At 45.1% G+C, this 16,443-nt stretch overlaps 1 protein-coding gene across 2 annotated transcripts in view; it reads right to left on the bottom strand.

Annotated features, from left to right (window-relative positions):
- spock2 (SPARC (osteonectin), cwcv and kazal like domains proteoglycan 2) overlaps positions 1-16,443 on the bottom strand; it is a 190,950-nt gene that overhangs the window by 155,885 nt on the left and 18,622 nt on the right. The window contains exons 2-3 of one of the 2 annotated variants that reach the window (XM_059640320.1): positions 3,912-3,954; positions 3,228-3,326 (exon numbers count right to left, since the gene is read on the bottom strand). In XM_059640320.1, the coding sequence (XP_059496303.1) occupies positions 3,228-3,326; positions 3,912-3,954 (142 nt within the window). The remainder of the gene's footprint in view (positions 1-3,227; positions 3,327-3,911; positions 3,955-16,443) is intronic. The other variant, XM_048563756.2, reaches the window with a different exon arrangement.

Below are 16,443 nucleotides of genomic sequence, written 5' to 3'. Positions count from 1 at the left end.
GAAGATAGGTGGAGAGGAGAGTATAGGTGGGGAGGTGGGGACGGGATAGGTCAGTCCAGAGAAGATGGACAGGTCAAGGAGGTGGGATGAGGTTAGTAGGTAGGAGATGGAGGTGCGGCTTGGGGTGGGAGGAAGGGATGGGTGAGAGGAAGAACAGGTTAGGGAGGCAGAGACAGGTTGGACTGGTTTTGGGATGCAGTGGGTGGAGGGGAAGAGCTGGGCTGGTTGTGTGGTGCAGTGGGGGGAGGGGACGAACTGGGCTGGTTTTGGGATGCGGTGGGGGAAGGGGAGATTTTGAAGCTGGTGAAGTCCACATTGATACCATTGGGCTGCAGGTTCCCAAGCGGAATATGAGTTGCTGTTCCTGCAACCTTCTGGTGGCATCATTGTGGCACTGCAGGAGGCCCATGATGGACATGTCATCTAAAGAATGGGAGGGGGAGTGGAAATGGTTTGCTACTGGGAGGTGCAGTTGTTTATTGCGAACCGAGCGGAGGTGTTCTGCAAAGCAGTCTCCAAGCCTCCGCTTGGTTTCCCCAATGTAGAGGGAGCCACACCGGGTACAATGGATGCAGTATACCACATTGGCAGATGTGCAGGTGAACCTCTGCTTAATATGGAAAGTCATCTTGGGGCCTGGGATTGGGGTGAGGGAGGAGGTGAGGTGGCAAGTGTAGCATTTCCTGCGGTTGCAGGGGAAGGTGCCGGGTGTGGTGGGGTTGGAGGGCAGTGTGGAGCGAACAAGGGAGTCACGGAGAGAGTGGTCTCTCCGGAAAGCAGACAAGGGTGGGGATGGAAAAATGTCTTGGGTGGTGGGTTCGGATTGTAGATGGCGGAAGTGTCGGAGGATGATGCGTTGTATCCGGAGGTTGGTAGGGTGGTGTGTGAGATTGAGGTGGGATCCTCTTTGGGCGGTTGAGGCGGGGACGGGGTGTGAGGGATGTGTTGCGGGAAATGCGGGAGACGCGGTCAAGGGCGTTCTCGATCACCGTGGGGGGAAAGTTGCGGTCCTTGAAGAACTTGGACATCTGGGATGTGCGTTAGTGGAATGCCTCATCGTGGGAGCAGATGCAGCGGAGGCGGAGGAATTGGGAATAGGGGATGGAATTTTTACAGGAGGGTGGGTGGGAGGAGGTGTATTCTAGGTAGCTGTGGGAGTCGGTGGGCTTGAAATGGCCATCAGTTACAAACTGGTTGCCTGAGATGGAGACTGAGAGGTCCAGGAAGGTGAGGGATGTGCTGGAGATGGCCCAGGTGAATTGAAGGTTGGGGTGGAAGGTGTTGGTGAAGTGGATGAACTGTTCGAGCTCCTCTGGGGAGCAAGAGGGATGAACTGTTCGAGCTCCTCTGGGGAGCAAGAGGGATGAACTGTTTGAGCTCCTCTGGGGAGCAAGAGGCATGAACTGTTCGAGCTGTGTGGTATACTGCATCTATTGTACCTGGTGTGGCTTCCTCTACATTGGGGAAACCAAGCGGAGGGTTGGGGACCGCTTTGCAGAACACCTCCACTCGGTTCGCAATAAGCAACTGCACCTCTCAGTCACAAACCATTTCCACTCCCCCTCCCATTCTCTAGATGACATGTCCATCATGGGCCTCCTGCAGTGCCACAATGATGCCACCCGAAGGTTGCAGGAACAGCAACTCATATTCTGCTTGGGAACCCTGCAGCCCAATGGTATCAATGTGGATTTGACAAGCTTCAAAATCTCCCCTCCCACAAGATGCACTGCAGAAATTCACCAAAGATCCTCAGACAGCACCTTCCAAACCCATGGCCACTTTCATCTAGAAGGACAAGGGCAGCAGGTATATGGGAGCGCCACCACCTTCAGGTTCCACTCCAAGCCACTCACCAGCCTGACTTGGAGATATATCAGCGTTCCTTCACCATCGCTGGGTCAAAATCTTGGAATTCTCTCTCTAAGGGCACTGTGGATTAACCCACAGCACATGGGCTGCAGCATTTCATGAAGGCAGCTCACCACCGCCTGCTCAAGAGGCAATTAGGGATGGGTAATAAGAGCTGGTCCAGCCAGCGACGCCCACATCCCATAAATAAGTAAAAATAAATCAGCTCTCCTCAAGCCTCCTCTCAAGCCTGATATTCTGCATCCAGTCCACTTTCCCAACCCTTTCCCATTTCCCCCGATTCCCCTGGAGACCAAAAAACTGTCAATCCCCAGCCTTAAATATATTCAATGAATGAGACTCCATAATTCTCTAAGATCGAAAATTCCAAAGATGTACAACCCTCTGAGCAAAGAAATGTCTCCTCGTTTCAGTCCTAAATGATAGGCCATTCGTCCAGAGATTGTGGATATGTACAACTCAGAGGCACAATCAACAGAGCCTACCACAAAATTGTTGTGATACAGAAGGTTGCCATTTGGCCCATTGTGTCTGTATTGGCTCTCTGAGCTTTTTTAACTTCGTGCCAACCTCCTGGCTTTTCCCCTCAGTCCTACACATTTTTCCTTATTTAAATAATCGCCTTCCGGGATGCCTCAAATGAATTTGTCTCCACCACACTTCCAGACCCTACTCACTCCTGTGTAGAAGAGACTCTATCTCACCTTGTACAGAGATAGCAAGAACTGAAGATGCTGGAGTCAGAGACAATATAGTGTGGAGCTGGAGGAACACGGCAGGCCAGGCAGCATCAGAGGAGCAGGGAAGTTGACGTTTTGGATCGGGATCCTCCTTCAGAAATCAATGATTCAGAAATCAGAAGAAGGGCCCCGACCCGAAATGTCAGATTTCCTGCTCCTCTAATGCTGCGTGGCCTGCCGTGTTCCTCCAGCTCCACACTGTGTTATCTCAGCTTGCATTTGTTTCCTTTTGCAAAACTCTTCAGAACCTTGTGTGTTTCAATGAGACTACCTCTCGTCATTTTAAACTCCAGAGAATAAAAACTCAATATACATCCTCTCCTCACAGAACAGCCCTGTGGTCCCAGGAAACAGTCTGATGACCATTTCCTTTCCTCAATGGATTGGTGGGGGGGGGTGCGGGGGATAGATTTATGTTGAAAAGAAAGAGATTTAGAGGAGATGTGGGGAAAAAAAATTCACCCAGAGGGTGAATTCACGTCAGCTTTTGTGCTCCTGAGATGCTGCTTGGCCTGCTGTGTTCATCCAGCCTCACGTTTTATTATCTTGGAATTCTCCAGCATCTGCAGTTCCCATTATCTCTCACCCAGAGGATGATAGGATTCTGGAACTCACTGTTTGTAAGCGTGGTAGAAGCAGAAACCCACATCACATTGAAGAAGTGTTTAGATGTGCACTTCTGATGCCAAAGCATACAAGGCAACGAGTTGTGTGCTGTAAAATGGGAGTAGAAATGTTATAGAACATAGAACGTAGACCTAGAATAGGAACAGGCCCTTGACCACGATGTTGCGCCAAACATGATGCCACATTAAACTAATCCCTTCTGCCTGACCTTGGTCCATACCCCTCCATTCCTTACATATTCATGTGCTTATCTAAAAGTCCCTTATACCCCCCCCTATTGTATCTATTTCCACCACCACCCCTGGCAGCACATTCCAGACTTCCGCCACTCTCTGTGTAAAAAACTTGCCTCTCGCATTTCCTTTGAACTGTCCCCCTCTAATCTTAAATGCACAACCCCTAGAAATAGGCATTTCAACTCTATGAAAAAGATTCTGACTGTCAACCCTATCTGCGCATCTCATAACTTTATAGACTTCTATCAAGTCTTCACTCAGCGTCTGCCGCTCCAGAGAAAACAACCTGAGTTTTTCTACCCTCTCCTTACAGCTCATACTTTTCTAGCCTCGATAGATCATAGTCAGATGGTGGTTTTTGACAGGTGTGGACACGATGAGCTGAAAGGGCTTTTTCTGTAGCTCTCTATGACTCTACGACAATGGAAAAGCTCACCTTCATCAAAGGTCTTCTGATCCCAGTTTCGAATGTAGTCATCCTACAAAAAAATGAGGAGAAAGATATATTAAAGAAAAGAGAAGTTAATTATTAATCTATCATTAATTCTCCACCTCTTAAAGCGGTCTCTTTACTTTATAGAGATACAACAAAATATTTGCATTCAAATAAGACTTTGTCAAATCTCAGAGATTTTAAAAATTGTTTCAGTGCCTGGTAATTAAGTTTCACAAGTGGCTGTGGTCCCCACTCTTGATCATTTCAAAATATAGAAATAATTTTCTTTCAATTGTCCCTCTGAATCCCTCTCTCCCCACAAAATCCTCTCAGGATATGACTCGATCATTCCATCATACACAAATTATGGGATTAAATTTTAATCCTTCCTTTGTGTGAAAATGAATCAATACACAGCTACGGCAGTGGGGAGGTTGGGAGTAAGAGAGAGATTGTATTCCTCCTCACTTCCCAGACACAATGCATGTGAAGGAAAGGCAGATTAGACTCAAAACATTAACTGTTTCTCCGTGCACAGATGCTGCCAGACCTACAGTCTCCGACATTATTTTGCAATTTCAGATGCTGTCAGGAAAGCCAAAAAAACATGGAGGTTCCTGTTGACTCAAAGTGTGAGTTGTGCCCCTCCCTCACTGAAACTCCGTTTGTAATGAATGGATGCTGTAAAGTCAGACACACCATCCGAAGTTTTAATCGACTTGACACTTAAGCAATTAACTGTGGAGTTTATCAATTTGGCTTTTGGTCATACAACACACTAGATGACTGTGTGATGGATTGGCTCAGTTGGTAGCCCTTATGCCTCTAGGTTGGGAGATTATCAGTTCAGGCCTCACTCTTACCCTATAACCTAGGCTGATAATTCATAAGGAATGCTCCATTGTTGGAAATGCCTCTTTGGATGAAACATTAATCCAAAGACAAGTGAAGATATTACATACCAGCGCATACATTAATTAGCTGGTTATGAAACATTTTGGGGGTGTCCTGCATACATTTGACTGCTTCCTCCCCTCCTTTCTTTATACGATCAACATTCTAAGATGTGTCCCAGTTCAACGTAAATATTGAGGTTTGGAATATGTGAGAGTTATTATGTACACTGTGACTCTAATTGCAGGAGAATTGCTTCAAACACGCCTTTGCCTGGGGTCAGTTTGCCAACTGATCTTCCTGCTCTATGTCTTGATTGGTCACATGCTTCCTGTGAAGGCAATGGCATTCTGCGTTTACATAGCACCTTTATCACAGCAACACATCTCAAAGTGTTTCCTAAGACAGAATCTGTACAAAAAGAGAAGAGCCAAATGATGAGGCATTATGACAAGTTACCAAAATGTTGGGTCAAAGTCAAAAGACAAGGGAGCGCTGTAAAGAGGGAATTTCAGATTTTAAGGTTTGGGTCATAGTGGAAAATGCTGGAACGGTAGAATTTTAGGGCAGCACATAGGCCACACAGTGCAAAGAAATGAAATAACGACGGGGTGTCAGCTGAAACGTCATCCAAAGTCCGAAGACCAGGTGACATCAGCAACGAGAGAAATTAACATGAAATTAAATCACATCACCGCATCATTGGCTCCCCTGAAAAGTACAGTAACTCGTTACAGGTGACATGCAGCAGTGCTGTGCCCCAGCACCTCAATATTATGTTTCTGAAACTGTGTTGTGTTAATATTACCTTATAATCACTATGTTTCAACAGAGCATTGATCAATTTAAACAGGTTCACTCCATCAAAGCTACAGATGGGTGGAATTTAAACTGAATGGGTTAGGTTTTTGAATATGAATATTCACACAATATAACTTCTGGGCTTGAGTTAACTAATTTTTTTGTTTTGTAGGTGATGTCGGAGGTGACCCATTGCTTTATTTTACAACAAACAAGAAGTTGGCAGCTCAAGGAGAAATGTCCATTTAACAGCGCAATTTATTACCAAGGAAATAGAAAGGTGATTATTAAGTACAATGCATCCTGTCATGTAGGAACACAGGAACAGGAGGAGGCCATTCAGCCCATTGTGTCTATTCTGCAATTCGCTGGGATCATAGCTAATCTGCGAGCGAACTTCTGTCCTACAGCCTTCGGCTTTTTCAGATATCAAAAACTGATCAATTTCAGTTTTAAAATTAACAGTTGACTAACCACCAAATGCCATTTGTGGAGGGAAGTTCCAAATGTCTACCACTTACACATGTGGATGTCTTAGCAAATTTCACACTGAAAGGACTGGCTCTCATGTTTAGATTTTATTCCCGAGGAAATAGGCTCTGTAATTTGTGGGAATAGTTTCGCTCAATCTACCCACATTGTCCTCCTTATAATACCTTGGAAACTTGGATCAAATCACCTGTGAAATTCCTGAGAACACACAATCCCAACTTGTTTCATTTCACTGTCTCCTATTAACCCTTGGAAACCACGGGAACCTACATTGCATTCCCTGTAAGAGCACCTACATAAGGTGTGTTACCCAGAACTGCTTAAGATATGGTCTGTTCAGGGCTTTACGCAGCTGAAGTATGTCTTCCATCCTGTGGTGCTGGCTTACTAAAAATGAGCATTCCATTAGCTTTTTTGGTTATTATCTGTATCTGTTCTTAGCACTTCAATGGGCTGAATGGTGCACTTGGACCTCCAGCTCTGTTTGGACCTCTATCATTTTTAGCTTTTCACCATTTAGTACACAGGCACGTGCACACCCCCACACACTCGCGCATGCACACACAGACACTCACGCACACTTGCGTGCACACGCACTCACACTATTCAGTGATTTACAATGGGACAATTTTGGAGCTTCCTGCTCCTGTGAAAAATGTGTCTGAAAACTACTGCGCTGGTATGAGGATGTTAACAGTTATGACATATTCACTTCAGAGGTGCAATCTCTTCATATGTTAGAGATAACATGGGCTAGTCTGGTGTTGAAGGAATTAAGCCCAGAAACTTTGAGACGGGTTTATTAGCATTTGAAAGCTTAACTTGTGCTAATGAGTTCAGTTTGCTATTTAAGTAGGAACACAGGAAGAGGCGAAGGCCGTTCAGCCTTCAGAACCTGTTCGAAATCTGGCTGATCACCCATTCCAGCATTACTTTCCTGCACTATTCACACGTTCAATGTCTATATGTCACTGACATAGAAATCTATCAATCAATCTCTGTCTCGAGCAGAATGATTGAGCTTCCACAACCCTTTGGGGGACAACTCCAAAGATTCATCACTCTGAGTGAAGAAACTTGTCCTCATCTCAGTCCAAAATATCCTGCTCCTTATTCTAACCCTGCCCCTTAATTCTGCCCGAAAAAATGACCCTGAGCTTCCAGTTGCCTGCCACTTGAACACACCCTGGCCAACATCTGTGTCTTGGGCTTGCTGCAGTGAAGCTGGAAGAACAGCATCTCATTTTGCACTTGGGAAGCTTTCAGGACTCAATAATTTTGGAACCTGACATCGAAACGACTCTACAGAGGCCGGTATCTATCACAAAGTCACCCTTTATTTACAGATGAACTGTCCTTGAGTATCACCTCATTCAGAGTCAGCTACCAGAGTGTCAGCATCTCTGATGCTCCCCTTTTTAGATGTCAGCCAGGACTCCCTAATAGGGGGTTATTAATCTGGGCCAATCAGGGAGCTCATATTTTATGAGCTCTAGCTGGTTACAGTCACTACTTCCCCTTCTTTACCGATCCCCACACCCAGGCCCTGTGAATACATGGGATGCTTCCTGTACCGCTAACCCATTTTCACAGACTTGTGGTCCCCATTATTAGGTTTTCTTTCTGCCTTGCGGACCATCATCCAACCCTTTATCTACCCAAATGCCACCTTCTCTCTCTGGGCTCCATTTCTGTATATCTGCTCACTCGTTTCCCTCCACCCCCCCCTCACCTTTTCCCAGCTACCATCAGTTCTGAGGAAGGATGATACAATGTGAAGCATTAACACTGCTTTCTCCACCACCGCCCCCCCCCACCCCCACAGGGCGCTGCCAGACCTGCTGAGTTTCTCCAGCAATTTTTGTTTGTATCCTTAATTCTGGGAGTCTGCCACCCTTGCCTGGTCTGACCCGTATGTGACTCCAGACCCACAGCAATGTGGTTGGCTCTGAACTGCACTTTGAAATGGGTGAGCAAGCCACTCAATTGAGAAGTAATTAGTGACTGGTGACGAGTGCTGGTCCACCAGTTAAGCCAGGCCCCATGAAAGAATAAAGAGAATCAGAATTTTTCTCATCCTAGGAATTAATGCTTTAAAGTAGCAGGCCGAGAAATCTCTCGCAAAAGAAACACCTTGTGCACTGATTTGGCCAAAACTGGCCTCAATGCACAAGAGATAACAAGGTGTGGAGCTGGATGAACACAGCAGGTCAAGCAGCATCATAGGAGCAGGAAAGCTGACACAATGCACAAGATGTTTCTTTACAACAGATTTCTTGGCTAGTTACTTTAAAGCATTAATACCACCCCCAGGCCCTGGTTTAGGACACTGTTCTATTTTTTTCTCTCTGACATTATCAATTGTTGATCGCAGGAAGCTTCAGCTGTTACTGGTTACAGTACTGCAGGCTCTCTTCAACGGGCCTCTGGGCTAAGACAGCTCTTGGAAAAAAGAATCTATCGATTCCTTTTCTGTCTGGAGAGAACGCACCAGACAGCACAGAGTGAATAATTAATGGGGAGTAGTGACTCACCATGAAGTAACTCAATTGAACTCGTTCTGATAGCATCATCAGCTCAGATAGCACTGCCTCAGTCAGCAGAAGTTCCCAGAATGAATACCCTAAAGAAATACTTCAGACGGGCTTAATGCACCCTCTTGAGACGACACACAAATCAGACTTCACTTCTTAAATACATCCATCAATTGGCACCTCCTTGTATAGTCAAATCAGTAGTGCTCATACTTGTTAGATAATAAAATGTGAGGCTGGATGAACACAGCAGGCCAAGCAGCATCTCAGGAGCACAAAAGCTGACGTTTCGGGCCTAGACCCTTCATCAGAGAGGGGGATGGGGAGAGGGAACTGGAATAAATAGGGACAGAGGGGGAGGCGGACCGAAGATGGAGAGTAAAGAAGATAGGTGGAGAGAGTGTAGGTGGGGAGGTAGGGAGGGGATAGGTCGGTCCAGGGAAGACGGACAGGTCAAGGAGGTGGGATGAGGTTAGTAGGTAGCTGGGGGTGCGGCTTGGGGCTCCCCACCTACACTCTCTCCACCTATCTTCTTTACTCTCCATCTTCGGTCCGCCTCCCCCTCTCTCCCTATTTATTCCAGAACCCTCACCCCATCCCCCTCTCTGATGAAGGGTCTAGGCCCGAAACGTCAGCTTTTGTGCTCCTGAGATGCTGCTTGGCCTGCTGTGTTCATCCAGCCTCACATTTTATTATCTTGGAATTCTCCAGCATCTGCAGTTCCCATTATCTCCAGTGCTCATACTTGTTGCCATTATGGAAAAAGGCTTGCCTCTACGTGGCAACTGCAGGACTCCATAAAGTATTTTCCAACCAAAGAGGCACTTTGTAGACGCTGGTGCAATGCAGGAAATATGGAACGCAATTTGCATGCAGCAAGATTGCACCCACAACAATAACGGTTGATTGGTTGATTGTTGTCACATATACCGAGATACAGTGGAAAGTGTTGTTCTGTGTGCCATACAAACAGATTGTACCATACAACGTGCATCAGGGCATTAGAACACAGTGTGTCGGCTGTAGACAGGGGCGGAGGCAGAGGTCAGAATTAACATTTGACAGGTCTGTTCAAAAGTCTGATGACAGTAGGGAAGACGCTGTTCTTGAATATGTTCCCTTTTTCACTGGAGCACAGGAAGTTAAGAGGCAACCTTATATAAGTTTATATGAAAGGTATAAATAGGATTAATGGCAGGTGTTCTTTTTTGTCTCCCCGAGGATGGGGGATTTTGAGACTAGGGGGCACATTTTTACGGTGAGAGGAGAGAGATTTAAAGAAAGATATGAGGGGGAAATTTCTTATACAGAGGATGGTTCACATGTGGAATGAACTTCCTGGAGGAAGTGGTGGGATGTGAGCACAATCATGTTTAAAACACATTTGGATAAGTACATGAATAGGAAAAGCTTTGGAGGGATAAGGGCCAGGAACAGGTAGGTGGGACTAGTTTAGTTTGGGATTATGTTCAGCATGGACTGGTTGGACTGAAGAGTCTGTTTCCATGCTGTATGACTATATAATTTTATGTATGCAAGCTTTTATAACTTCTGCCCAATGGAAGAGAGTATAATCAGGGTGGGAGGGGTCTTTGATGATGTTGGTTGATTCCCGAGGCAGCAGGAAGTACAGATGGGGTCGATGGATGGATTGTTGGTTTGTGTGATAGACTGGGCTGTGTTCACGACTCTCTGTAGTTTCTTGTGGTCTTGGCTACAGCAGTTGCCACATCCATGCTGTGAGGCATCCAGGTAAGACGCTTTCTGTGGTGCACCTACAAAAAAAAAATTGGTAAGAGTCCTTGTGGGCATGCTGAGTTTCCTTAGCCTCCTGAGGAAGTGGAGACATTGTTATGCTTTCTTGGCCATCTCGTCGATGTGGATGGACCAGGAGAGATTGTTGGTCACCGTCACCCCCAGGAACCTGGCCCTCTCGACCATCTCCACCTCAGCACCAATGACATTGTCAGGGGTATGCCCTCCACCATGCTTCCTGAAGTCAATGATCAGCTCCTTCACTTTGCTGATGTTGATGGAGAGACTGTCATGTTTACACCATGCCGCTAGGCACTCAATCTTCTTCCTGTACTTGTTTGAGATCCGACCTACAACGGTGGTGTTGTCAGCAAACTTGTAGCTGGAGCTGGGGAATTTGGCCACACAGTGGTGAGTGTAGAGGGAGTACAGTAAGGTGCGGAGTACACAGCCATGTGGGCCAGTGGTGTTGAGGATTATGGTGGAGGAGGGGTCGTGGCCTGTTCCTTACTGACTGAAGTCTATGGGTCAGGAGGTAAAGGATTCAATTACAGATCGGGCAGCCAAGACCTAGGTGCCAGAGCTTGGAGAGGAGTTTGTTTGGAATTATGGTGTTGAAGACGAGGCTGTACTCAATGAGTAGGAGCCCGATGTAGGTATCCTTGTTATCCGGATGTTCCAGGGATCAGTGTAGGACCAAGGAGATAGTGTCTGCTGTGGGCCTTTTGCAACGGGAGGCGAATTGCAAAGGATCAAAGCACTTTGGAAGGCTGGAGCTGACATGGTCCATGACGAGCCTCTCGAAGCACTTCATAATTATTGAGGTCAAAGCCACCAGGCAGTAGTCACTGAGCCATGTTACATGCACTTTCTTTGGCACCAGGATGACAGTGGTCTTCTTGGAGCAGGCAGGGGCTTCAGATAGAAGTAAGGAGAGGTTAAAGAGGTCTGTGAATAGTGAAAGCAGCTGGTCCGCACAGGATCTGAGTGCATAGTTGGGTCTCCATTTGGGTCAATTGTTTTCCATGGAAAACATTCTCAAGAAGGTTGGTCTAACACCTGGAGCAGTGACCATGGGTACAGATTCATCAGAGGCTGTTGGGAGTTGACACTGCTTCACTGCCCTTCTGTTTAAAGTGAGTGTAGAATGCAGAGCGGTTGCGATGTACTGTTGCCCAGGATTCTGTTCAACTTTGCTTTGTACGCCTTGCCACCCACAACGGGTGTCCCTGTGGTTGGTGAGGTCTCAAGTGTAGTTCAGGATAGCCTCTTGGAGTCTCTGAATGCCTTACAAAGGTCATAGCTGGATCTCCAGTATAGGTCAGGGGTGCCCGACCTATAATTAATGACCAATAATAATCTGCCTTAGTGAAGTTGGTTACTATGGAGAACTCTCCTGTTCATCTTCAAAGTACATGGGATGTCATATGATCGCTTACATCCACCCTAGAGGGCAGACGGGCCCTTGTTAAATTCCCCATCTGAAACATGATACCTCCAACAATGCAATGCTGCCTGGTACTGTACTCAATATTAGACCAGAGATCATAACACTCTTGGTCAATATAGCTCATTACATTGACTTTTGCTGCTAAGGTCCATACCGTGAATGGCATAAATATCTATAAATATCTGAGCTGCATTTTCGTATAACAAACTATGCATGTGGCCTTGTAAATGTTTGGGGGTCACTTTATATATATTATAGTAATGATACATCCATACACAGAGTCACCTACACATGCACACATATGCATACGCTCTTGCAGATCAGTGAAAGAGTGGGCATTTTGTGTAAAAGGGCTGGAGATCTCTCTGTCAGGTAGACAAGACTGAACTTCTATTTGCTAAACGGACCTCTGACTGGTTTAGAGGAGGGAGGCAGCTTAGGGTAGTGTCAGCACTGGAGACTGACTGAGCAGGCAGAAAAACAGACCAGCCGGCATGTTGGAAAAAGAAACGGTTTTTAAGAGCTCTCCAACAGTGAGGAAGGCAAGTGGCATCCAGAGGGATTGAAGTTCACTCAACAGCAGCACCTCTAGCAATGCAGCACTCTCTCACAACTGTAATGATTAAACTGCTCCACTTGGAATGCAGAAGGCAGGGGATGGAAATGGCCAGGTTAGATTTTGACGAACAGGTTTAGGATTTTGTGTTCTCAAGAGATCCACACAAGCAGATTAATGCTCTGTGCATTGTGCACTTCAATTCCCGCAGCCATAAAACCCAAATTATTGCAAGCTGGAGCACGGCATTAAAAATGTTAACATTGGTCCATTGATCAGGAACTCCGTCTCTGACATTTCTCCTCTCCATCTTAAAACCCTCCCTTAAAGTTCAACTGTTAGGCTTAGCTTTTGGTCACCTGTTTGTGCAAGCTGATATAGAACCCTAGAATCCCTACAGTGCAGAAAAAGGCCAATAGTATGATGGCTGCCACATTATCTGCCTTTAATGCTCTTGGGTGAAGGATATGTATTGAGGAATAAGACCCAGGCCCATTATCACATGGTCTGCTATTAAGCATAACCCATAGTTATCCACTAACAGTCCCCATTAGCCACTATTCATCCTCCCAGGCTGACTGTTGTCCACTCCTTGGTCTGTCCAACTGTTCTCTCTCTTTGGGCTTTATCTGCACCTACTGTTTACTCCTTACCCTTTCCCTCACCTTATCTTCTGCATAAAAAAAAACTTGTTCCTAGCTACCATCAGTTCGGAGGAAGGGTCGCTGGGCCTGAAATGTTAACTCTGATTTCTCTCCACAGCTGCTGCCAGGCCTACTGAGATTTTCCAGCAATTTCTGTTTCTGTTTCTGATTTCCAGCATCCACAGCTCTTTCAATTTTTTAACAAAATATTGACCGGCACACTGATGAGAAAACTCCTGCTCTTTGTCACGTCATGGGAACCCTTCCGTCAAATTAAAATAAAAAATTAGGTGGGGTCTTCGTTCAATATCTCAACCAAAAGATGGCACCCCGAGCAACACTGGTCTCCCTTGTCATCGTGTCAAGACTCTTTCTTTTTGTACTTAAATCTCTGAAGTGGAGACTGAAGTCACAATATCCTGCCAAAAGTACTACAGCTTTCTGATCATCAGTTGCTACCCAACATTGGTGAGGATGGGCACTCCCGAAGACAGGAAAACAGTTTAAACGAAGCACAATCATGTTTTTAACCTGTTACCCTGAACTGAAAAGGAATTTTTTTCCCTTTATTCTTTTATGGCATGAGGGCATCGCTGGCCAGGCAGCATTTACTGCCCATCCCTAATCGCTTAGAGGGCAGTTTAGAGTCAACCACATTGCTGTGAGTTTGGAGTCACATGTCGGCCAGACCAGGTAAGGATGGCAGTTTCCTTCCCTTAAGAACACTGACAAACCAGCTGCAACAAGCAACAACGGATGTTTACGGGTCATCATGAGACTCTTAATTCCAGATATTTGTTAAATTCAATTTCCACCATCAGCTATGACGAGGTTTGAACCCGGGTCCCCAAAACGTTATCTGGGGTCTCTGGATTAACATTCCAGTGATAATGTCACTAGGCCAACGCCTCCCCATGAAGAGGAAGAAACATGAGCAGAAGTTTAAGAGGCAACTTTTACTGGGACCAATTAAATTTAGGTATTTTATTCAAATCTCACTGTTTTGAATGTCCATGTAAATCAGAATCCATTAGCCTTTTGTATTGCAGCAGCATTTATGATAAATCATAAAAAATATGCTAATGGATTTACAGAAACATAAACTATGTATGAGTTTTTTTACAGTAATCAAAAATTATACCATTTATAAGAATATTGATGGTAACAACAATTAGATCATGTACTAGAATAAAGCTACCACTAACCTCCACTTCCTGACAGGCAATCATGAGATGGAGAGAAAGCAGGAGAAAGAAAAATGAAAACAATCAGTAAGTTCGGGGAAAATAACTTGATGCCGAGTCCAACCAAAAAAATTAATACACATCATGAGTGGATTCCAAGCTCAAACATTTGTCAAACTGTATTCATTTCCTTTAACTTGCTTGAATAGACTATCCATTCACTATAAAAGGTGCAAAGAAATTATTTTGTATTTTGTGACACACCTCCAGGGCAAGTGAAATACTTTCTTCTCCAGGACGTATACTGAGTATTACTACATCACAAGGTCCTAGCAATAAAAGGCACATGGCCAACAGGTAGTGAGACACAAAGGTCGGTTAAGATGTTAAACCAAAGCCCCATTGGCATTTATAGGTGGTGATCCAGCTACTGAGAATGGCTCGCTACAGTTGGTGGGCAAAGCAGAAGCAATGCTTCCAGTTTCTCCAGCAAAGTTTACCACCAATCTACACTAAGATAACAAGGTGAAGAGTTGGATGAACACAGCAGACTAAGCAGCATCAGAGGAGCAGGAAGGCTGACATTTCAGGCCTAGACTCTGAAATAAATAGGGAGATTCTAGGCCCGAAACGTCAGCCTTCCTGCTCTTTTGGTGCTGCTTGGCCTGCTGTGATCATCAGCTCTACACTTTGTTATCTCAGATTCTCCAGCATCTGCAGTTCCTACTATCTCTGAAACAATTTTAACCCCCGCTGCGAAGCCTACCCTGAAGAAGTTATCCTCCTCCCACCAATCTACTCTAACAGGTAGCTCACAGTCTAGATGCCCCCCTGCCATCTCTCGCTGCTGAGCCATAAACCCATGGAATGTTGCAGTATAGACTGGGGCCACCTGGTGCATTGCTTCAATGCTGCCAAACAAGTAACCACATGACAACTCCACCAGCTAGCTCTTGGTACATAGCCTCACAGCGTCATGGTTGTCAGATTAGAGACCCAACTTTGCCAGTTTAGGATGAGGTGGGACAGGAGGATAGAGAAGTGAAAAGCAAGAGGGGTTGGAGCTAAGATGGCAAAAAAAATTGCAACCAATTCTCAAATCAACCAGTTAGCTGCCTTATTAACCAAATGATGTCATCAGTGCTTTAGGTAATTACTGAAGGAGTGAAATAACTATATCACCCACGTCACCGACCCAAACAGCAGCTTGCTATCGTCTGATCTCAGTTGTGTGATTTATATGTATAGTAGTATCATTTATTTTAGAGCTTGGATTTTGAACTGGTGGCATATGGGGTTGATGTCTGTGTATGAGGAGATTTAATGATTAGTTTGTCAGTATTTACGAAGCCATGATTGATTAGAAACCAGTCTGAGATAGGGTGTCTCTGGAGTGATAATGGGAATTATGTATCATGTTGAGAGTCTTGAGGAGTCTTAACATCTTTTTTCAAGCTCCAACTGAAGAGTAATTAGTAACAGCTAAAGAATAGACCATACATACTAACTTCTGTGGTTGGGTGCATAGGTAAAGAGACAGAATAGACATTGAAGAGCATCAACTTGCTTTCAGTTTAGAATAATCAGGATTTTTTTTAACATTAGGGGAATAACCATAGCTTGGAAAGCTTCTGGGTTTAGTTTTCAGTAATCCTGGTTAAAAATGGATATATGAAGTTCTACTAGAGACAGGAGTTCGGAAAAGTTAGGAAATGCATTATCTCAGTTGAGATAGTTATGAATTCCACACCAGAAGTGTTCACGTAGAACTGGAAGAGGTTATTTGAAGCTGGCAAAGTCTAAGCTCAGTTATGTGGCTTACAAAGGAACAGCCAGCAAACTGTTATGATTGGGAATTGCAAGAAAAAGTGAAGTTAAATGTATGGTTGTTACAATCAAATCTGCAGCATTGTGTGGTATTTGTGTTTCAGTGAAATACCACCTCATTAAAACAAAAGATTGAAATCGTGGACTGAAATCTGGCTCAATCTAGTATGAACATTTGCTGGGATCATATCTATCAGGAAAACTGACACCAGTCCCATGATCAGATTTCATAGGAGCATTATGCTTGTTGCAATGAATCAGCTCCGCTGTGATATCTTTACTGGAACACAGTAGGTTGGGTTATATAGCACAGAAACAGACCCTTTGGTCAACTCATCCATGTCAACCAGTTATCCTGACCTGAACTAATCTCACTTGCCTGCTCCTGGCCCATA

Source organism: Stegostoma tigrinum, chromosome 37, assembly GCF_030684315.1.
Source record: "Stegostoma tigrinum isolate sSteTig4 chromosome 37, sSteTig4.hap1, whole genome shotgun sequence".
Lineage (NCBI taxonomy): Eukaryota > Metazoa > Chordata > Chondrichthyes > Orectolobiformes > Stegostomatidae > Stegostoma > Stegostoma tigrinum.
This window is presented reverse-complemented; position numbering and strand designations above follow the sequence as displayed.